The sequence below is a fragment of the Pantherophis guttatus genome, chromosome 1, assembly GCF_059756535.1.
Source record: "Pantherophis guttatus breed Tessera chromosome 1, ASM5975653v1, whole genome shotgun sequence".
Taxonomy (NCBI): domain Eukaryota; kingdom Metazoa; phylum Chordata; class Lepidosauria; order Squamata; family Colubridae; genus Pantherophis; species Pantherophis guttatus.
In genome coordinates, this window is record NC_142063.1 from 193,034,060 (window position 1) to 193,057,537 (window position 23,478).

The window sequence follows — 23,478 nt, forward strand, 5'->3', positions numbered from 1 at the left end:
AAGAAGCGAAACGCCTTCAAAGAAAAACCAGAAAGTCCAGTTGCCTCTTGAAAGAAAAAAAAAAACGCCTTTGGGACAAGCAAGCTCAGAGAGCAGCAAGGACCCCCTCATGTCAACGCTGAACTACAAATATTCTCTTTCATTGAAGAGTCAATCAGGTACACCAGTACGGGCGTTCCTTTATGTAACCTGGACCTCAAAGCTTTAAATTTTTGCCCCTTGTTGCGTCCTTCTCTCTTATCCTACACCCGAACAGTCCCCTACTGACGGAGGACTGTTCCAGCCGTCTCAGCCTTCACAACGTCCTCACTGATCAGTCTCTGAGCCCTTCACTATGCAAAGGCGAAAAAGTGGAGGGGGAGGGATAGCGCTTGGAGCATGCATGTTCTCCTTGCTGCGCCTAACAGTAACAGAGTTGGAAGGGACCTTGGAGGTCATCTAGTCCAACCCCCTGCTGACGCAGCAGACCTGTACTAGGGATTCGAACCGCTGAAGTGCCGACCTTTCTGATCTGAGTCTTAGCCACTGAGCCACCTAGTCAAGCTTTGAGCCACCTAGTCAGCCTCCTCCTCCTCTTCCTCTTTCTTCTTCGTCAGCTAACAGGGGGTCGCTCCTTCCCTTTCGTGGCGCCAAGGACCACTCCCCTGAGAAACCGCCCAGACCAAAATCTCCCCTAGGCCAGACCCCAGGTTGGCTATCCGAGTTTAAAACAACCCACCCCGTCTAACCAAGGGAGCCGACTCTCCATTGGCCGAGACTGCGGCTTTCCCGCCTGCTCTCCGCTTATCCAATTTCAGCGCCGGAGGAGCTGATTGGAAAAAGGAAGCAGCTCCGTGGAGGACGGGAGTGCGCGTGCGCAGAGCCTTTTGCACGGGCGAAGCAGCGTTTTATTGTTGCCACTGGAGGGGGAGGTTTGGCCGTCGGCGGAGGTTTTCCGAAGTGGAGGCGTGAAAGAAGCGACCTACGATCGCAGGCTCTTCGTTGGTCTCCCCGGTAAAGATATGGTTGCTTTTTCCTCCTCAGCTTTCCGGGTCGGGGCCAAGCAGTTTTGCTGGGCCTGAAATTGCAGTTGCAGTGACTGCGTGTGAAAGGGTGCCTCTATCTTGCGAGGACAGAATCGGGCCCAGCGCACCCGAGTTCTGGATCGTCTGTATGCTGGGGTCGAGGGGGGCGCCGGCGGGCTTTCCTTTTGCAGACACCTCCGCTCTTTATTTCGGGCGGGAAGTGATATAGCAACTCTTGCAAGTTGATAGCAACTGGAGAGTGCCTTTGTTTTGCAGCCCTGCCTTCCTGCTTCGGTTTGGGCATCTCAAAACTGTTTGCAAGTGTAGCAGCAGGGTGGGCAAAACGTGGAAACGGGAGCCAGGGGGGAGTTCTGGTTTTCCGCCTGGGTTGACATGATTTTACGGCATGCATGTGTGGCTCACACCCACGTATCCCGTTCTTCTTTGTCGGCCGAGTCTGTCTTAGTTTGGTTAAAAGTGCCAGCGGTCTTTCGGACGGCGGTTCAGATCGTGCAGTTGATCACCTGTGGAGCGTAAGATCTTCAGCGAGAAACAGAATTCCTCCGACGGCAGTCAAAAGTCTCCAGAAATTCCAGGAACGCTACGAATCCAAGGGCTTGGTTTAGTTGGGTGGGAATGATTGGCAGCTCGATTCTGTTAGCAAAAAAACCCCCAGAAGACGCATTGTAAAGCAAAAGCGTTTATTTTCTTCTCTCCCCCGCAATCTATCCCATGTTGAATGGTCTACGATTTGTGTAGCCAGTCTTTAAATGAGAGAGAGAGAGAAAGAAAGAGAAAGAAAGAAAGAAGCTGCTGTTCATCGTGCTAGAGAATTATAGAAAAATGAAATCCAACACGGTATTAAGCCAATATTTTATGAAGACTGGAGAAAGAGTTCCCAAATAATATGCAGGCTTAAAAGTTTGCAGGAACTGTTCATCATGGCTGAAAATGTGGAGTTAAACTGGAAAATGTGATTTGCTTATGCACAGAGTTAGACTGTTCTTGATTGGAGTGTGGAAGAAGTCTATAGACATGCAAATTGTACTATAAAATCCCTTCTAAACGTGGGTGAGAAGAATTGACAAAGGAACAAAAGCTGATCTTAAGGCTTGTCAAGCCATGTAAAATACAGCTGTTAATTTAATCTGTTTACATGTTAGTAAATTTTTACATTAGTTATTACATCTTTGGGTAGGTGGAAAAGTAATTAACCAAGACAAGTGGAAAAACAGATAGTCCTCGACTTCCAACAGTTCATTTAGTGACCGTTCAAAATGGAAAAAGGTTACTTACTTATGACCATTTTTCACGCAACCATTGCAGCACCCCTTGGTTATGTGATCAAAATTCAGATGCTTGTCAACTGACTCATTGATGATGGTTGGAGTATCCTGGGATCATGTGATCATATTCCTTAACCTTCTGACAAGTGAAGTCAGTGGAGAAGCAATATTTACTTAACCGTATTACTAACAACTGTTAAGTGATTCACTTAACAACCATGTCAAGAGATTTACTTAACAACCGTGTCAAGAAAGGTCATAAAATGGGGCAAAACTCATTTAACTAATGTCTCAGCAACAGAAATTTTGGACTCAGTTGTGGTCGTAAATCGAGGACTACCTGTAGTTTATTTTCTGTCCCTAAATTGAAGCAGAATTCACTAGTGCTGAAAGAATGCATATTATGGAAATTGTAGTCTTGGATGGTATAAAATTATCTTCCCCTGTCAAACTTTATTGTAGAATTACTAATGTTGGTAAATCCTAGAGAAAAGCAAGTAGATATATGGGTGATCTGAAAAAAATTGAGTGGGATTGAGCCTGTTCTACAATGAAATACCAGGATTGTAGGATAACCTGGAAAATTAGGTTTCTCTGTATTTTTTTCAATAGCAAAACACTTATAATACTCATTAATAACTGATATTGATATTGCAATCATTGGCACTCAATGGCAAACAAAATAGAACTTGTGAGAATGTAATTTTTAAATACATAATTTCTACATGGAAATAATTTGGATCATGATAGAAATATTAGGTTGAATGTCAGTAAGTGTTATGAATTTATTTATTGAGATATCTGTTTGTATACTTGTGCTGTGGAAGACACAAGCTATCACTTAATGCTGAATAGCAGATATGAGTTTCTAAAAAATAATTATACCCTAGAATTCTTCAGAGGCTCATTGCAGGAATCTCTGAAGCTGTTTTTTTCCTTTAAAGGAAAACCTAGTACTGTATATCAAAACATTTAAATCTGAAATAACAGTTATATGGTAACATTTGAGTTGTCCTCAACCTGTGATCACAATTGGAGCAGTTGTTAAGTGAGTCACAGCCTTTTTCATCATGTTAAGCAAATCACTGCAATTGTTAAGTGAACCATGCAATTGTTAAGCAAAACCAGCTTCCTCCATTGACTTTGCTTGTTGGAAGCTGGCTGGGAAGATTGAAAATGACATGTAACCCAGAACATTGCAAGCATTGTAAATACATGCCATTTGCCAAATGCCCAAATTTTGATCACATGACCATGGGGATGCTACTGTGGTTGTAAGTCACTTTTTTCAGTGAGCAAAATCTTATTGGAGGTTTTTTTCATCTTCAGTTTACAAACAAAACTACATTTGTGAATCCAGGATTAAAAGGGCAATTTATAATGGTGGGTTGATTCAGAATGAATGGGCAACTGAGTTTTGTATACGTTTCCAGAGCAGTTTTAAGTTACAATTTTCATTAAAATTTATATAAGGTCTGTATAGATGAAAATATTTTTATGAAGTTTTTTTCCCCTTTAACATTTAAGGTTGTAGCCTTGGCTGTGATGGTATAATGTGATGGATGGTGAACTTATTTAATCAACAGAAGCCTGTTGTAGTTTTAAGAACACAGGAGAAAAAAACTACTTATTACTAATAATTATTAATATCCTGTGTTCCAGTGGGAATCTCAACTTTTTTGTTGAATGATTATAAAAATTAATTCTTTCTAATTGTAATTCCTATCCTTGGACTATCTTGAGCTCCCACGATGGTGGAATAACAGATGCTCAAATAATGCATATTTGGAAAAGGGCATTGAACATAGTCTTGGAGCCAATTCAGATGTAATTAATGTTTCTTGCTTGTGATAAAGGTCTGTAAATGCTTACTTTACTTTTTTTATACTTTTAGATGATTGCCACCATTGGGAGTTACAACTTTCTGATTCTTTTGGGGCCACTATCTCTTTAAGCTGAATATTAGATTTATTATGCAAGCAATGCAAAATATTTGAAGCATTTCATTTGCTTTTATTTTTTGTAATACTAGGATTGCAGTGTGCGATTTGTTTCTAAAAAGCCACTTGGAAATTATATTATCTTCATGATTATATTATTACATCATGCAGTCAATGCTATTATGAAGGGCAAAGGGAGCATTCTTACCAACATTGCCCTTGCCCCGGGGTGGGGGTGGGTGGGTGGAGGAGAGATCAGGAATGAATTGTCATCCCAAAGTAGCCAAGCAGTTCTCCCAGCCTTGACCCATCCTCTCTCATTTTCCAGGCCTGCCAGCACAGAGTATCAAACAGCATATGGGCCCTCTGTTAACATATTTTGTCTCCTTGTAAAATCTCTAATGGAGGGTCAAAAATCATCTTGCCTTGTCATGTTTTGATTCTCAGTGCTGATTTTCTTCCAGTTATCTTAACTTGTTTACTTAACTTGTCTTGAGTTACTTGACATGGAATCTATCGTGTGGCTTTTGGGTCATAGCTGTGGACTTGAGATGCAGTAGAACAAAAATAGAATGGTTGCCTTCATCAGATGCTTTTTCTGCTGGCTCTGGTCCTTAAAGATCACTACTGAAAAAGATCCCAGGAAAGCTTATATCATAATGTAGTATCTAGATTCTGTTTTTTTCATGTATAAGGAGAGTCCTAAAATATTCTGTATGTTATAACTATCATTGTGAGCAGCCAAAGCTGATAGTAAGAGGACTGGCCTGTTGAGCCAGTTCAAAGGATCTCACCTCATCCATCATACAGTAGTCACCCATAGTGGTTAGGTAGAAGCCCTCCATAGTGAACATATGCTGTTTTATATCTTCTATTCTGCAACTGCTACCATGATATATATTTATTGAAGGTTAAATAGAGTCACAGAGGCTGTTTTAATCACCATGAATGTGTGAATCTCCTTTTAAAACCCTGTTTTAACTGTGCTGATGCAAAGCAAAAGCTGAGTTGAATGCCTAGAGAAAATTCACTTAATCCAGAGCTTTGCATTAGTAGGAGGAAGAAGTAGAGGGCAAAGAGTCTAGAATCTGGAAGGCTTGTAATACAAGAGGGTCCTTTTTTTGAAACAAGGCAGCACTGCCCGGTGGCTTTCCCCAGAGAACTCATTTGCCAACTCTTTCCAAATGTGAATTGAACTTTTCACAGAATGCTAATCTCTGGTTAGCATTTGAGCTGTTTGTTGCTGTTGATCTTGCTTGCAGGAATGGGCAAATACATAAAGAGGAGGTTGTTGTTCAGAAAGACTCATTGTTACTGCTCATATCAGGGAAGACAAAACTTTGCCTTGAGGCGCATAATAATTATGAGTATGTGCTGAGACCTACTTTGATGAAGTCCTGGGGGATTAAATGGAGTCCATGTGGCCTGCATCAACTTAACACAGATCTGAGCATTCTGATGCCTCCCAGTACGCAGTCTGGCTAATGGCAAAGACTTGTGGGAGCTTTAATTCCGATATCTTCCTAGTCCTACAGGAAGCAGAGGTGTCTTTGAGGGCTTTATAAGCAGGGCTGGCATGAGAACTGTTTAGTTGCCACTTGCCAGCCAGTTTAGATGTGTTATGTGGTAGTGAGGCAGATCATTGTTGAGGAGGAACTTGGTGGGAATTAAAACTGCAGCTTTGATTGTACAGAGGCAGGACATGAAGATAGCTTGGAACGAAACCAGGGTGGATAAAAATTGATAATTTAAATTTTTTTAAAAAAATAATAATAATGATTTTTTTAAAAAAATTACAAATCAGATTTTTAAAATTTAAATTGGATTTTTTTTATTTTTATCAAATTTATTTTAATAAAATGCTTTTGGAATAAAAATCTAAAGATAGTATTCTATTTAAGATGCATTAATAATTTAGTTTAGTCAGCATGAAATGGAGCTTGGTTATGTAGCATGAGGCTATATATTCTGCAATATTTACATTTTTTGGTAAACTCATTCAATGAATCCAAGCTCTGCAAGCTGAGATAACATGTATGGATTGATGTATTCGCACAATTTCACAGTAACCATGAGATAAATCATAAAACGAAGTTCAGGAATATTCCTTTATCCCATTGCTTTGCAAATCTATGTACACTACAAACTGTATGATTGTTTGAAGAGAAATGCATCTGTACCACCAGGCTCTTAAGTGTGAAGAGGAAGGACAAGCAGTAAAAATGAAAGTGAAACCTTCTAAGCAGCTTATCAATATAATATTAATGACAGCACCCATCATTTCAGATCCATCATGGCAGCACCTGTTAGTGGGCATCCACTCACCTGCTGCCTGCCATGTCCCTCACTTTGTTGTGTCACATCACCAGCTGTCCCATTAAAGTGAATGGGATTGTTGGTGAGTCAACAGCAGGTCAGAGGAGCTGCTGCAAGACAGAGATGACAATTGCTCTTTAAAAATTATGATTTAAATCGAGTTGATTTAAATCAAATCCACCCTGAACAAAACATAAATGCTCATGATGGGTGAGGAAAAACTTGCCCCCGTTGTTAAGGCTCGCAACTTGGGTGTCTTCCTGGATGCTCTGTTGTCCCTTGAAGACCACCTGACAGCCGTGACCAGGGGGGCCTTCGTACAGGTTCGCCTGGCGCGCCAGTTGCGCCCTTTTCTAGACCGAGATGACCTTTGCACTGTCACTCATGCCCTGGTTACTTCCCGCTTGGATTACTGCAATTCCCTCTACATGGGGCTATCCTTGAGGTGCACCCGGAGGCTCCAGCTGATCCAAAACGCGGCCCCGCGGGTTGTAACGGGAGCCCTTCGTTACTCCCATATAACACCTCTCCTATGCAAACTACACTGGTTACCAGTGGTCCTCCGGATCCGCTTCAAGGTGCTAGTCCTCACCTATAGGACCCTTCATGACTTAGGTCCGATATATTTGCAGGACCTTCTCCTGCCTGCCTCCCACCGTCCTGTTCGCTGACATAGGGTTGCTCTCCTCAGGGTACCATCAGCGAGCCAATGCCATCTGTCGACGTCTAGGGAGAGGGCGTTCTCTGTGTGTGCTCCCACATTCTGGAATGAGTTACCTACCAAGCTCTGTATGGCTCCTGATCTCCACTCCTTCCGTCGTGACCTGAAGACTTGGCTGTTCAAACAAATGGGCTGACTATGATTCTGGGTTTTAATATTTTATTATTTATTACTTATTTGGTTTTAAGGGGATTTTATTGTTGCATGCTTTTTAACTTGTGTTCGCCGCCCTGAGTCCTTCGGGAGAAAGGCGGCATATAAATACATTAAATAAATAAATAAATGTTAACAGAGGCTGTTTACATGAGGAATTAGCCTGTATTTAATACTTCTTGATAGATTTGCTCTTTCAGAAGGCACACATAAAAAGATACATTGGAAGTTGTTTACCTATGATGAAATCCAGGCCTTTTGTTTCTAATCTTTGCCTTTGACCACACTGGTGACTAGTGTACCATTCTCTGATTAGGGGAGACCCCACACAGTAGTTTCCCTAGAAATAAGTCCATGACTGAGCAGTATCTTCTTCATCCTTAAGATCCAGGCTAATAGTCCCAGTTGTTCACTTCTTCTTAAGAAATGAAATTTGAATTTAAACCTACAGCCTTCGGAAGTGAATTATTTAATTTGAACCAGAAAATGTGATTGGCTGTTTTTTTGGCAAGTGTCAATTCCTTTGTTTCTTTTTGAATATCTCCAATTGTTCTCTCCCCTTCTCTGCATCCTTCCTTTTCCTTTGGTTGCTGGTTTTGACAGAGATCCCTGTTTGAAAGAACATGGAAACAAGTGTTTCCTGTCTGATGACAATGTAACAGGAGATGGCAGATAGGGAGGGCAAAGTTGAGCATGTTCCTACAACTTGTAAGAGGAAGCAGGAAAAAGATTTGAAGGCTGCTGGTGTGGTTTTGGCACCAGTGTGGTGATGATATGGACATCAGCTCTGAGAAAACATTAGTCAGTTTGGAATTGGTTTTAGCATAATTTTTAAGAATAACCTATGATCAGCCTTTGAACTCAACCATGCATTATATTTAGACTATGTATTTGAAATAGTTACATCTATAGCCAACCATGATGTAACTTTCACATACGTTGGGTTCAGTGGATGCCTGATAAAAAATCCTTATGTGAATAGCACAAGGTTCATTTGATTTGGTCTCTTGTTTTAAAGGGATTTATGTGCTAAGCCAGGCCTTTATAGCATTAGTTAAAAATTGGTGAAAGCAGCTCTAAAATAATTTCCTTCCATTTATTTATTTATTTATTTATTTTCTTAGATTTCTATGCCGCCCTTCTCCCGTAGGACTTGGGGCGGCTCACAGAATAAAAAACATATAACAATAAATAGAACTAAAAACATCCAAATGTAAAAACCCCAACAACTAAAATCTCATAACAGATCAGGGAATTTCCTGAAAAAGCCATGTCTTCAGTTCGGTGCGGAAAGCGCGGAGGTCGGGGGCCGTCTGAAGCCCGGTGGGTAATTCATTCCAGAGGGTCGGTGCGGCCACGGAGAACGCCCTCATCCTGTGGGCCACCAGCCGACATTGTCTGGCCGATGGCACCCGGAGGAGGCAGTCCTATGTGACCGCACTGGGCAGTGGGAGGCTGGTAGGAGGTGGTCCTACAAGTACCCCGGGCCCATCCCATATAGGGCTTTATAGGTCAAGAACAGCACCTTGAAGCGGATCCGAAGGGCCACCAGTAACAGTGCAGCTCGCGCAGGAGAGTTGTTACATGGGAGTAACGGGAGGCTCCCGTAACAACCCGCGCGGCCGCATTCTGGACCAGTTGAAGCCTCCGGGTGCACCCCAAGGGCAGCCTCATGTAGAGGGCATTGCAGTAATCCAGCCGAGAAATAATGAGAGCGTGAGTGACTATACGAAGGGCATCCCTGTCTAGGAAAGGGTGCAACTGATGCACTAGGCGAACCTGTGGAAAAGCCCCCCTTGTCACGGCCATCAGATGATCCACCAGGGACAGCCGAGGATCAAGGAGGACGCCTAGATTACGAACCCTTTCAGAGGGAGTCAACAACTCCCCTCCCATCTGAAGTGGTGGGGGTACTAGATCAGGAGATGCCAGCATCCACAGCCACTCAGTCTTGGAGGGGTTGAGTCTGAGCCTGTTCCTACCCATCCAGACCCGTACCGCCTCCAGGCATTGGGACATCACGGAAAGGGCAACACTGGGTTGATCCGGGGTGGAGATATAGAGCTGGGTATCATCAGCATACTGATGATACCTCACCCTGAAACTACGAATAATCTCACCCAGCGGCTTCATATAGATGTTAAAGAGCAGAGGGGAGAGAACCGACCCCTGCGGCACCCCACAAGTGAGAGGCCTCGGGGAGGATCTCTGACCCCCCGCCCAAACAAACTGTGTACTGCCCAAGAGATAGGAGGAGAACCACTGTAAAACAGTGCCTCCCACCCCCAGCCCCCGGAGCCATCGCAGTAGGATACCATGGTCAATGGTATCGAAAGCTGCTGAGAGGTCAAGTAGCATCAGGATGGAGGAATAACCCCCATCCGGGACCGCCAGAGATCATTCACCAGGGCGACCAATGCTATTTCTGTGCTGTGTCCGCGCCTGAAGCCCGATTGGTACGGGTCCAGGTAATCCGTTTCCTCCAGGAATTGTGGAAGTTGGTACGCCACCACAGACTCAACAACCTTTGCTATGAAGCGAAGGTTGGAGACAGGACCAAAGTTGCTCAGGGAGGCCGGATCCAGAGCAGGCTTCTTGAGAAAGGGACGAACCACCGCCTCCTTAAGTACGGCGGGGAAGACCCCATCCCTCAAAGAAGCATTGATAATTGCCTGGATCCAGTCTCCAGTCACCTCCCTGGTTGCCACAGCAAGCCAGGAGGGACATGGGTCCAACAAACAGACCCCAATCTACCCACAATCCTGTCCACTTCATCAATGAACATAGGGTCAAAGTCAACCCAGATGTTACCTTCAAGACTTGCTCCCACTTCCTCGTTGGATCCCGCCCGGTCAGAGTCCAACCCCGTCCAGATCTGTTCCATAACAGCTTCCTTTTCATCTCTCCCCCCCCCTCTCTCCTGTCTATCCAGATTGAGGTACTGAAATTAAACAAATCTGTTTTATACATGACTTCAGAGGTTAAAAAGTCTCCTTTAGATGCTGTATGAGGGTCAGGTGTGATAGTAGGTAAAAGTCCTGCAGGACTAGACTTGTGTTGTCTTGAGTTAATTAGGAAAAGTCATTTACTCTTGGATGCAGAAGAAGAAGAGCTGGCACTTAAAGTAATCCCCAATTTACAACTGCAATTAAACCTGGAATAATGGTCATTAAGCAAGTCGCCATGAGACGGTGATCAATTTTGCGAGCTTTTTTGCAGTGGCCCTTAACAAATGCTGTGGCCTTTAAATGAATCCATTTCATCCAATGAGCATTTTTTGCCAGAAACATGAAGTAAATGCCAAATATTGCAGTCAAGTGACAGTGGGATGCTGCAAACAGATGCTGTAAATGTAAGCCAGTTGCCAAGAGCCCAAAGTGCAATCATATTCCGTGGGGTGGGATCCTGTCAGAACTCCAGAACCGGGTCACAGGTAACTTTGGGGGAGAGGGGAAGGGAAGGTCTGTCAGAATTTTGAATGGTTGTTAAGCAAGGACTACCTATAAAAGAATGGAGTACAAACACTCCATAGCTATACAGGAAACTGCATTATTTCTAGTGTTTTTGTGAGGAATCAAAAACATAAATATTTTTGATGCTTTTTAACAGATTGTACAAAAGAAAACCAAAGTACTTAGAAAGAAAGCTACTAATTGACAAAATTCTTAATGGCAGTGACATGCGGCATTTTAGCAGAAGTGATTTATACTCTGAAAAACAGCAGGTAAGAGTATTTTTTTCTCTTAATTATGCTAATCATTTTACTGCAAAAGAATGTATGGATTTTTTTTTTAAAAAAAATTAAATGTCATTGCTATTGGTGTAATGTATAGAGGATCATAAAAGGGGTGTGTACCCTTTAGATATTTAGCAGGATCAGTATTTCTTTGACGTACCTTGTGTGTTTTACCTAAAAAATGTATTCTTTCCATGATAAAGTTTCAATGATCCCTGACTTGTACACATCTGTAAGTAAAGATGTAGAAATAAATTTGTTTCCGCTTCTAAGCAAGGATTTGGCTAGGGTATCTTTCTTACATTTCACTCTGCACCTAGATGAACAATGATGCCAATTGATGAATTGTATTTCTCATTTTGCATTTGCACTATTATTTGATGTTACAGGACTGATATTATGAATGTTTAAGACGAGTGTTGGTTTCTACCATAGATACAACTGTTTGAGACTTTTGATCAATAATGTTCTGTTAACTCATGTAGTCTCTAATGGCAAAAAGGAAAATGCTGGAAAAATAAAGTCATGCGAAATTTTGTCAAACAGTAAACTCCCTGATAAAATACCTGGAATAAATAGTTGGAGCAATAGTTATGCCCATGTTTATTTTATATCTCCTCCCTGTGAAAAATGGAAACTTTGGTTATATGATACTATGTATAATGATAGCTTAATTAATATGAAGGAGGTTGCCTATGCCTTCTGCCATCCAGGTAGATTCTTCTGTGTTTTTTTTCTTCCTTTGGTTTTCTGTTTCATGCAGAAATATAAGAAAAATCTCTTAATTTATGGGTGTCTTTATTCCAATACATATTTAAATGGAAGAAGTACAGTTTTCTGTTTTAATAAAAGACATTAGCCTTCTTCAGAGTCCTTAATTACAAGACTATTGGGGGGTCTGTTCTTCCCAAAGAAAGTGTGAATCGTTGTTCACAGCTATGGCTCCGTCTGTACATCCTGCTAAGGTCTAAGACACCTTGGAGACAACTATGCTGTTCCAGAATGCATTGAATGGCTCTGAGTGAAACAGAATGGCTGACAAGTTTTGATTAGCCAAGCTTAGCATGATGTGAAAGTGTCAGATCTAGATTTCATTTTCCTGAAAGTACCAGAGAAGGAAGCCATTAGCTAAGTAAAGCACATTATGCTTTGTCCTTTAGAATAGTTTGTCCCTTGTTGCATGACTCCTGCAGCTGGTTTGTCAAACAGGATTTGAGTGGGTATATTTGCATTTTCTTAGCTTTCTGTCATACATGATATGCAGATTGGTGCTATGTTTAAATCATAAGGAAGGATAAAATAATGCAGATTTTATATGAAACCTGATGTACCTTATGCATCTCTGGAGTTCAGATGGCATATACATTTAATAAAATAAAATAGATATCCATCTACTGATGGATATAGAAGTCATTGCTCACTGCTTAAATCCATGTAAACATTGACTTAATTCTTGTGAGTTAAGCTAAAGGCAGTTAGCTACTCTGAATTAAATGTTCTGGAATATGACGTTTCTTTTTTGTTTTCTCCTTTATGAAACAAACCGTTCAGAGGGATATGGTGAAATGCTCTGATGGAACTAAGCCATTTCACAGTATGCTGGAATTTCCAAGAGTTCTCCCAACAAAAGCTCCAGGTGCTACATTTCTTAGTCCTGCCGCCAGATCCGTTAGCAATCTTGATACTGACTGTAGGAGACAAGCACTAGTTATCCCTTATTCATCCACTCCGAGGCATTTATCAGCTAAAAGAAGCCCACATTTCAGTGCCAAAATGTCTGTATTGCCTAGAAGTTTCAGTTCCTTACAATCTCCTAAGGACCCTGGTTTTGAACCACAAGAACTGAAAAAATCAAGAAGTGTTTCAGCTACTGGGGCCTGTCCATCATATGAAATGCCTGCTTCTTGGTATCAAAACAATCTGACTGACTATGAAGAAAGTCCCAAACTGGGCACGCAGAAACTAATACCTGCAAGAAACTGTTCTGTAGCGGGTCAAATGAGAAGGATATCCACCTTCCAGGCTGATTACTGGGCGTGTGCAATACCCGATTCTCTACCACCATCGCCAGATCGTCAGTCCCCTCTTTGGAATCCTAATAAAGAATATGAGGACTTGCTTGATTATACTTACCCTTTACGGCCAAAATACAAGCTTCCAAAAAATCTCAAAGATTCCACTGTCCATGATTCTGGAATTGATCTCGATAGCCTCTCCATTTCCCCCGAGAGTACCTTGAAGTCTATGAGTATGTGGGACCAAGAACACCAAACCAGGGAGAGCCCTACCGCACAGAGACTTTCAAGTCCTTTCTTGAAAAAACCTGAATGCTCAGTTCTAGTTTCTCACTACAGAATACCACCCATTGGGAAAATGTCCCTGGAGGATGGTGGAATTGGCATTTCTGGAGGGATGTCACCTAGTTTATCTCCTGGGTGCCCTGAGCCGTCCAATTCCACTTTTGTAATTGAGGAATGCCACAAAAAGAGACACGGGTGCCTTTTGAGGGGAAAAGCTGCTAGTGGAAACTTCTTGCGCTCCACAAGTGTACTGCCCTTACAGAAAGAATGTGCCAGTGATGATGAATATCTCTCCTTACCACCAAGACTCAAGGAGTTAGAGACATTGGCGCAGCAACTAACTGACCTTACACTGACTATAAAGAAACCTGAACTTGGCCAGGTACAAGATGACTTCCCCTGCATCAGTGTGAATGGGGAGGAGCAGCTTCTGCCAGAGGTTCAAGGAGATAGTGATGGCAATGAGAGCCAGTGGGAATTGTATTCTGACTCATTCCATACATGTAATTTCCAAGAATCTGATGAGATGGACATGCTAAGGGATTGGACCAGCAAGGAGGAGGAAAGCGAGCCAAGAGAAACTGCTAGCACTGATTTTCTTGAAATGAGATGCCCAGAGTTCCTTTCTACCAAGGAAAAGATGGACCATAATTCTCTTGCACAGTATATTAAGGTAATTTTTTTAAAAAATCTAAATCTTGTGTTAAAATTGAACATGTTACGTATACTTTAAAGTTTTCATTGGGGTTCATGGTCTTTGTGGAAGCTCAGATCATGCTGTCAGTCACCAAATTGCATGAATAATAGATAGTTCAGAAGAATTAATAAGCTTTTCACACTACTATAAATTAATTTATTGGTTCAATTTATTTATTTATTGGTTCGATTTATATGCCGCCCTTCTCCGGAGACTCAGGGCAGCTTACAATGCGTTAAGCAATAGCCTTCATACTTTTGTATATACCTGCTTAGTAAGGCTTTCGCCCCCCCCCCCCAAAGCGGTGTTCTTTTTTATACAAAGTCAGCTTATTGTCCCCACAAACCGGGACCTCATTTTACTTACCTCGAAAGGATGGAAGGCTGAGTCAACCTTGAGCCTGGTGAGATTTGAACTTGCAGTAATTGCAGGCAGCTGGTGTTACTTAACAGCACTTTAGTCTGCTACGCCACCGAGGCTCTTATCTCACCTTGTCTGCTGGACAATATATCTTTTCCTCCTTTGACCTTCATGTATTCTTTTGTACAGGAATTAAGACCCTGCGTTAAACATTTAGTTTAAATGGGAACATTTTACTGTTCAGTGTTGTGGTACCTTCTGAGTTCCCAGGGATATAAATACATGGATTCTAGCAAGAGGGTCAACTGCTTATTACATTCTGTCCAAATCCTGTTCTTTTAAATTTGAGGATTTTCTCCATTGATGGACTATGGAATCTTTTATATCCTTAGCTTATCACAAATTAATATGACAATATAATAAACAGCTGTGTAGGGATACTGTATACAGTAGTTACATATATATTTTGGGGGCAGTAACACAAAACATTGTTGATAAACATGCAGAGTCCCAAGGAAACTCTTAAAGTAGCTGCACTGAACTTCAACCCCCCAAGCACTTCAAAGAAGCACTCTGCTTGTACCAGTACCCTTTACAAAATATTGCTTTGAATGAGTTGCCCAGTCCTGGTGATACATTTGCAAAACAACTCTCTTGGTACCCTGCCCTGAAGAATTGTGTGGTTCCCTAGAAAGTTTTTATCACTGACCATTTTCACTTTCTACCGTTGGATCCTATCAGCATGTCTCATTTTTGAACTTTGAATGTATGAAGGGCAGCCAACTTCAATGCTTTCATCTGTAATTAGGAATCCATTGATGTTTCCCCATAATTTCCTGTATGGTTTTTCAATAAAAAAAGTTCTTGACAGAAATCTAAAATAGTTCCATTCTGTGTTTTTTTTTTTAATTTCAGAGATGTTTGGATTTTACTGTTTTGAAGTATCTAAATAAGTATTCTGTAGAATTAAGCTAGCGCTGTCTGGAGTCTTACAAACATTGTGATATCCTTAGTAAATATTCCTGTTTCCTTGCATTTGATGCATACAATAATTTGTGGCAAATCATTTTAAGCAGTTTAAGCCAATCAAATCTGCTGGTTCCAAATTTGAACATAGCTGAATGAATATTTTTTTTCTGAATTATCTATTTAGGTGTTTTGCTGTCAGTTGGAAGAGCTCATTCGTTGGCTGCATAAAGTGGCAGAAGTTATAGATCAATGGATTCCTCCCAAGCCAGACGTTGAAAGTGTTAAAGCATCATTTCAAAACTACCTGGTAACTAACTGCATTCTCTCCTTGAATTTCAGTAGTGGAGTTCATTTTTATTACACTTTTAATACTAACCCTTTCTTGCAGCCCTTTGTAAAAGCCATTGGAAAGATATGCTAAGTCTTCACATGTATTTCTTTGCATTGGCAGAATTGATGAAAGTGGCAGTTAGAGAGAGAGCTGTAAAATTGTGTGAACTCTATCAGAAGTATTAAATGTCTTCAGTTCAGTTCTTAATCCACATAAACACTGATTTCCTTTAATGACCTGTATGGAATTTGTAAGAGCCAATTTGATGTAGTGGTTTAGGTACTAGGCTAGAAACTGGGAGACTGTGAGTTCTAGTTCTGTCTTAGGCCCAAAACAACTGGATGAATCATTCTCTCTCAGCCTAGGAAGGAGGCAAGAACTAACCAATTCTGAAAAGCTTGTGAAGAAAATTGTAAAGACCAGTCCAAGCAAATCACCAGGACTCCACTGACTCAGTGGCACACACAAAAAATATAAATAAATAAAAATTGGAATTCATTTGCAGAATCTTACTTTATTGCCAGTAGTGATAATGCTTTATTGATCTGTTACATACTTTATTCTGGATGCTGATTCTAATTCTAGATGTGCTGTCTACCTAGAAAACAATAGTTGTTGAGCAGATTAAAACATAAACAAGCAAAAGTACTTCATTTTATCACATGAAACCACTTAGCTTTTAGCCAGTAACTGGACAAAACTACTGCTCTCTGACTATAATGTTGAAGAGGTTTTCTTTCATTATATATTACACATATTCCTATACTAATGCAGTCAGGACAACTCTTGTTCAATGGTGACTTGCACAGAGAAAAAGTTTGAATAAATAAACTCATGAAACTTTCTCTACTTAAGCAACAAGATTGCTAAACAGTACTAGGATTGGGGGTGGGGGGATATTAAACTTGTGCAGTGCATTAAGCAGATTAATTGAGGATTCATGCATTTGAAGAGAACATGCTTGCAAAGCAAAAGTGGGATTTTATTGGGGCCCAATCTCATTACTAAATTGAAGTATCAAAAATTAATGTTTAGCACATTTTTATTAAGCCTGTGTTATAACTTAGAAATATATTTGGCTAACATTCATTATTACTGTGTTTCTCCAAAAAGAAGGCCAGGTCTTATTTTCTTTTGATCCCACCCCCCCACCCTCCAAAAAATGGCTAGGCCTTCTTTTTGGAGAGTTCTAATTACCGATTCACCTCTTGGTGGTGGCACCGACAGCCCCGGCCAGCAGGAGCCCGCTGCTGGTCCACTTCTTCTGCGGCAGTTTACTGCCACTTGCATATATTGCATCGGTCTCTGTTTTGCCTTAAGATGTCTGCCGGAAGGCATCTGCAGCCAATAACAGAGCTCCAGACTGATCCAGAGCTCTGTTATTGGCTGCAGATAACAGATGCCAGCAGGCATCTGAAGGTGAAACAGAGGCCAGGGCGATGTGTACAAGTGGCGGCAAGCGGCCTCAGAAGAAGGCAAGGCAGGTGTCGGGGTGTGTGAGCCCTGGTAAGTAGGGCAGCTCCACCCCCGTATCCCCACCCTAGCTTATTTTTTATCTAGGGGTGGGCGGGGTCTTAATTAGGGCTAATTTTACAGGTGGGGCTTAATTTGATCGCATGCACTCAAAAACGTGATAGGGCTTCTTTTCAAGGTGGGTCGTCTTTTTGGAGAAACATGGTATATAAAATACTTAAGAAATCTATGCAGTGACCCTTCCTCTTTTCTTTGCTCTGTCCAGATCTAAACTAAATCTGCTTTAGTGCATTTTCTAACTTCAGAGAAGATTGTGAGGGTTATATGTCAAAATTTAATTAATCTATTGCGTTTAAAGCTCTCAGTGGATTTAACTCACTTTTTTTGAACTTAAGTATCCTCTAGTTTGAATAATAGATAATTTGTTAGATTCTTTAAAAAAGATCCCTTATCACATAAATTATGTTAAACAAGTCAGTTAATTCTTACGAATGGGACCTGATCTAGTCAAGCAACCATATTACTATGATTTTTCCTGGTTTGTGCATTACATTTCACAACATTTTTTGACAGGAATTCAAAAAAGATTTAGCTGAGCACCAAGCATTGACTGAAAGCGTGTTGCACGATGGTGAAAATCTTCTTAAATGCATATCAACAAATTCACCAGGTAAGGAAGCAATTACAGGATTTGAAAGTAGTCCTCACTTAACAACTGTAAGTGGGGCTGGAATTTCTGTCACTAAGCAAGTAGTTGTGAAGTGTGATGTCATGTGAACATGCTATCTGGTAACAGAAATTCCAGCAGTTCCAATTGCCATTTTTAAGTGAATAACCATAGGTTTACAAAGTGAGGATTAGATGTAGTGGCCATTTGTAACCTTCTGGCTTTCCCATTGACTTTGCCAGAAAACTGGCAAAGATGATCACAAATAGTGATCACATGACTGTTGGACGCTATAAGATGCATTTGTTACCTGGGTGCCAAGCACCTAGATCACGATTTATGTGACTAGGGATGCTATGATAGCCAGAACTTCAAAGATTGGTAATATAATTTATTCAAATGCCATCATAAATTCAAACACGAATGCTGAATGAGTTATTGTTAAGGGAGGATCTATAAAAGGGGGCCGGCCTCATTTAAGGAAAATTGTTATTTTTTTTAAACACTAGGATTTCTTAACTCTCTTATTTTAGAAATAGTGAGCCTGCAAGTGGCAAGTTAGATTTAAGTCTTAGGGTGTTTGTCAGTAGGACTTACTTCTAGTAATTTGATAAAGGATTTCATCTTAAGTTACACAAATTTCAATAAACAGATTTGTGATACGATCTAAAGCACTATAGAGGAGCAAATCAAATTAAGGATTCATTCCCTTGTAATTGGGAATGTAGGAAATAGGATTATAGCTTCAGGACATGATGAAATAACTGAAACATATACTTTTTCTCTGAAAGCCGAACCAATTCAAGTTTGGGTGCTTTGGACACACTTAAGTATTCTCAAAATTTAATTCATTACTGGTAAACGGTTAAATTGCAGAACATTAAAGTATTTGTAGCCATTATAGTTTAACCCGTACATTGTAGCACACATTTATTAAGTTATTTTGATATTCCATTTTTTTTCAAACAGCTTAAGTTTCTTTCCCCGCTTCCTTGTAATGTTATCTTACAATAGTCTTTAAGAGAGAGTAAGCTGGTTATCTTCACACATCAGATGAAGTTGAGAGAAAACACATTATGACTTAATGTTCAGACCAGACCTGTCCTGTTGTAAAGGTATAGGAAAGAGGCAGAATATTTGCTGCTTCTCATCAGTACATGGTTAAACAAAGGAGCCAGATTCTGTAGCACTTAAGCTCTTGTAACCCTAGCATAAGCATTTAGAAAAGCTTGCTTATATCCTGCTACTCAGCTGTTGCATGATATAATTTGTATCCTACTCTTTGCTTAATAGTTTTACAGAAAACTCTTGGCTTGATTGCAAAACATTCGGATATGCTTAAAAGCCATGCTGAATGATTGTATGAATCTATTTTAGCAGCCATATATACTCTTGATGAAGGCTTGAGGAAGCAATGCGATGTTCAAGAAACTGCGGTCCACAAAGATACATCTGAGTAAGCAAGAAGGAAAGGATGCTGAGAAGGGTGGATATTAAATAATACATTTTTTTTTGGTTGAAGCATATCTTTCTGGATCTCATGCTTAGGCCATGTAGAATTTTCTATCTTGTGAACTAGCAAAACATCATTTCTGTCCTCAACTCCTTTAACCAAGTGAATCAGATAAAAGATTTAGGATTGCCTTCCTGAATCTTGTTCCTCCAGAAATGGTGAAACAAAACAAAAACTCTAAGGCAAACAAAAAGACTAGACACACATCCTCTCCAGCAGCCAACATCCGGATAGGCAGGGATTAACACTAGACAATCAAGCAGAAAAGTGTATTCTAATCACACACCCCCACTGACACTGACAAAGAAAGAGAAAACTACTGTATATAAACAGGGAGCAAACCCCCACCCTCACTAGCACTTAGGATGTTACCTTGTCAGGAATTGAAATTCTGCAAACAAACAAATAAGCTCAGAGAGCACCATGGGCTCCACAGTAAAACCACTCTCCAAAATGCACAGACTGTGTGGCTTTGGCCAAAGTGGCTAAGAATGCCATTTGTCTGGTGAGAGTGAACTAGGCAACTACTGTATTTTTCGGAGTATAAGACGCATCGGAGTATAAAACACAGCTTAGTTTTTGGGGAGGAAAATAGGAAAAAAAATCTGCCTACCAGGTATTCATCTGGCTAGTGTCCTTAGTCTGGTCAGCTTCAGCACATTAGTTTGCTGGTTTTTATCTCCTGCTTGGGGATAATTTATATATTTATTTATCTTTTATATATCTTTATATATCTTTTAATTGTTTAATTGTTTTTTAATATTTGTCCTGCATGTTTTTTAATTCTGGCTGTACACCGCCCTGAGTCCTCAGGGAGAAGGGCGGTATAGAAATTCAATAATAAATAAATAAATAAATAAATAAATAAATAAATAAATAACAGCTTCTAAGGCACAGCTGAGAGGAAGCACCAATGAGAAAAGCAGGCAAAGCACGGGGAGATTGGGGAGATCGCTTCACTCGCTAGCGCCTTGTTAGGGCTGAAAAAAATCTTCGAAAAAGCTACAATCTGAGTATAAGACGCACCCAAATTTTCAGCCTCTTTTAGGAGGGAAAAAAATACGGTACATCTGTTTCTGGCAAGTTTCAGCATTAGAAAGAATACTCAACATTTCACAGAAAAAGAAAGAATGAAATGATTTAAGAATAATGAATGGCTGGCTTTCTCTGTATTCCTTTATTTTTTAATTCTTTTATCTTGCCCTGCTCTTTGGATTTTTTTTTTCTTATTTTCTGGATTTATATAATACAATGTAGGATAAGCAGGGATTTTCATAAGTAAATGTAAGATTATATATTTATATATACAGTATAGTACATGTTGTCCTCAACCTACAACCACAACTGAGCCTAAAATTTACATTATTAAGCAAGACAGTTGTTAAATGACTTTTGCCTCATTTTACGACCTTTCTTGCCCCGTTTGTTAAGTGAATTTTTATAGTTATTACAGTAGGAGCCGTGGTGGTGCAATGGTTAGAATGCAGTATTGCAGGTTAATTCTGCTGACTGCCAGCAGTTCGAACCTCATTGGCTCAAGGTTGATTCAAACATAACTCAAGGCAGCAAATATAACCAACACATCCTCATCCTCCTATTTTCTCCATAACAATAATCCTATGAGATGAGTTGGATTGCAAGACTGACCCAAAGTCACCCAGCTGGCTTTCATGGCTAAGGCGGGACTTGAACTCACAGTCTCCTGCTTTCTAGCCTGTGCCTTAACTACTAGACCAAATTGGCTCTCCCAGTTGCCAGGCATTCAAATTTTGAACATGTGACTATGGGGATATTGTAACTGTTGTGCGAGAAACAGTCATTTCACCATTGTAACTTAAAACGATCACTAAACAAATGGTTGTAAATCCAGGACTACCCATATTACTTTTAAAATGCATCAGCATTTTAAGTTGTTTTTTTTAAATTTAGTGTCCCTTTATTTATGTGGGGTATAAGACTAATTTGAATAATATGCTCCATTTCAGATAATATAGTTATGTGATGCTCAGTAATTTCTATTCAAAATGTGTGAAGAATAGAAATAGAATGGCTGTTTATGATTTTATTTCAGATAAAACTTCTATTGATGTGAAAGAATGAACTAACTACATCCATAAATAGTATGCTGGAGGCTCCCTAATCAAGAAACAAGAACTTTTCCTTCTAAGTTTTGATGTGCTGCATTGACAACAAGCTTGGTTTCCAAGTTCAGAAGGTACAACAATGAGCTTTATATCTGGCAACAAAATGTTCAAGAACAGTGTGGAAGGGAAACTTCTGATGTTGGAGTGACAGAAGATTTAATGATGCATTTCTAATATGGGTATCTATTTGTCAGAGCTCTACGTGCTTCAGAAATTATTCAGAAATGTTTGTGAGACACAAATTCCATTTGAGCCTCAAAAAAAGGTTGCAGTTGGTTTGAAAGTCAGATCATGAATGGACTTCTTAAAGCAGCAACCCTTCATTTTCAGGTTTGTGTTGCTGCCTGAAACAAAATAGAGGCTGTTGTATAAAACAGCCAAAATACTTTTTTATGGGAGATCCAAAGTGCTTCCAAATAATAATTGAAAAATGTATAGCCCTATTATTTGTGTTGTATTTTTTTCAGTGAATAATTGTAAGTCTTCAGTTTATCTCATGTGACAAATTATATGGAAACTACATTTCAAATAAAGCAACTTTATTATTTTAAAACATGCACTGAAGGTAAGTGAATTCAGTAACAGTTAAATAATCATCCGTTAAAGCTGCAATTACATGACTAGTATGGTATTTGTGCAAGATTCATGCTAAAGAAATTATAAAATTTTTGAAAGCTTCAGGCACTGTTCATCTTTACTTACCAACCATTAGATTGTAATAGAACTTTTCGGTGCAATTGATAAATACTTTAGTTGTAAATTCCTGGATGAAGGTTGGTTCTCTGTTTTCATTATAGAATACAGGAGACTCAGCTTGTAACAGAAAACCTTAATTTAATATTGTAGCATGAGTAGACTTGCATATACCTTCTTTTGCTGCCTCCATAAACTTTGTAGTTAAGGATGCTAGCTCCTAATTGCCCATAATCCTGAATCCATATTAGAGCGTAAAAAAGAATTCTGTGCACTCAGAGATAAAACTCTTCCTATTCTTTACAGTTGGCTAATAATAAAAATGCTTATCATATTCACAATCAAAACCCAACTTTTGAAACTGCAATTTCCAAGCCGTATCTATCAAGAGCAATTGATAGGCTAAAGATAATGTTTCCTTCCTAAGATGTTCAACTTTCCTTTCCACTGGAAACAAATTAATTTTTTAAAGGGGTAGGTGAAAAAATTATTTATTACATTTGTTTGCCACCCATCTCACCACAAAGTGACTACATAGTATCAGATCTCTTAGCCTTGTTCATACAGGTAAACCTGAGTGAGAGTTTACTAAATTAATCTAGTACCCTGAGTTTGCATACATACTGATTTCACATTTTAGCCTAGCATGATGTGCAAGTAGCCTATAAGATACCTTTGCATGCTCTTAAGTGCGTCTCCTTAGATAAGAGCTGCACTGTCAGTGTTGCTATGACATATCTGGTTGACATAGATACTGCAGCATAAATCGGCTTTTCCACAAAATTTACTTTGAATTAATGCATTTTTGGAAACTGCTAGTGACTGATACAATCTAAGGCACTAAGTTACTGTTCTAATTTGCAACAGTGGTATTTCAACATGTAGTTCAAAAGCTGAGATTGATTCCATATATAGTTTAGATTGAATTTTTACAGTTCTGTGATAGTGGTAGCCAAGGGAAGTGGGACAGAAAACCATAGGGTTATGAAAACACATCTCACATGTGAGTAAGGCTGGATTTTAGACATTTTAAAAATATACTTGTATGCCTGTTTTGGGATTTATATTTGTTTCTTACTTCTAAATGGCAGGGTTTAGCTGTAATAGTTGGAAGGAGACTCTAGAAGACCAAAACAATGGAATTTGGGTGTGCCCTCAAGTATAATTTGCTCATA

General features: G+C 39.9%; 1 protein-coding gene across 5 annotated transcripts; it reads left to right on the top strand.

Moving 5' to 3' along the window:
• Positions 1-816: 816 nt before the first annotated feature.
• CEP68 (centrosomal protein 68) lies at positions 817-22,163 on the top strand. 5 transcript variants are annotated; one of them, XR_015731235.1, is made up of 7 exons: positions 817-993; positions 11,030-11,144; positions 12,708-14,129; positions 15,667-15,789; positions 17,860-17,956; positions 19,247-19,439; positions 21,538-22,163. XR_015731235.1 is itself a non-coding variant. In XM_087882270.1 (7 exons), exons 2-7 carry the CDS (start codon positions 11,100-11,102, stop codon positions 21,539-21,541), a joined length of 1,770 nt encoding a protein of 589 aa, XP_087738396.1. In that variant the 5' UTR covers positions 821-993; positions 11,030-11,099; the 3' UTR covers positions 21,542-22,163. The 5 variants fall into 5 exon arrangements, 3 of the variants coding, with proteins under 3 accessions (XP_087738396.1, XP_087738398.1, XP_087738397.1); XM_087882270.1 differs by having other exon boundaries at positions 821-993; positions 19,331-19,409; XR_015731234.1 differs by having other exon boundaries at positions 840-993; positions 19,247-19,409.
• The last annotated feature ends 1,315 nt before the right edge of the window (positions 22,164-23,478 follow it).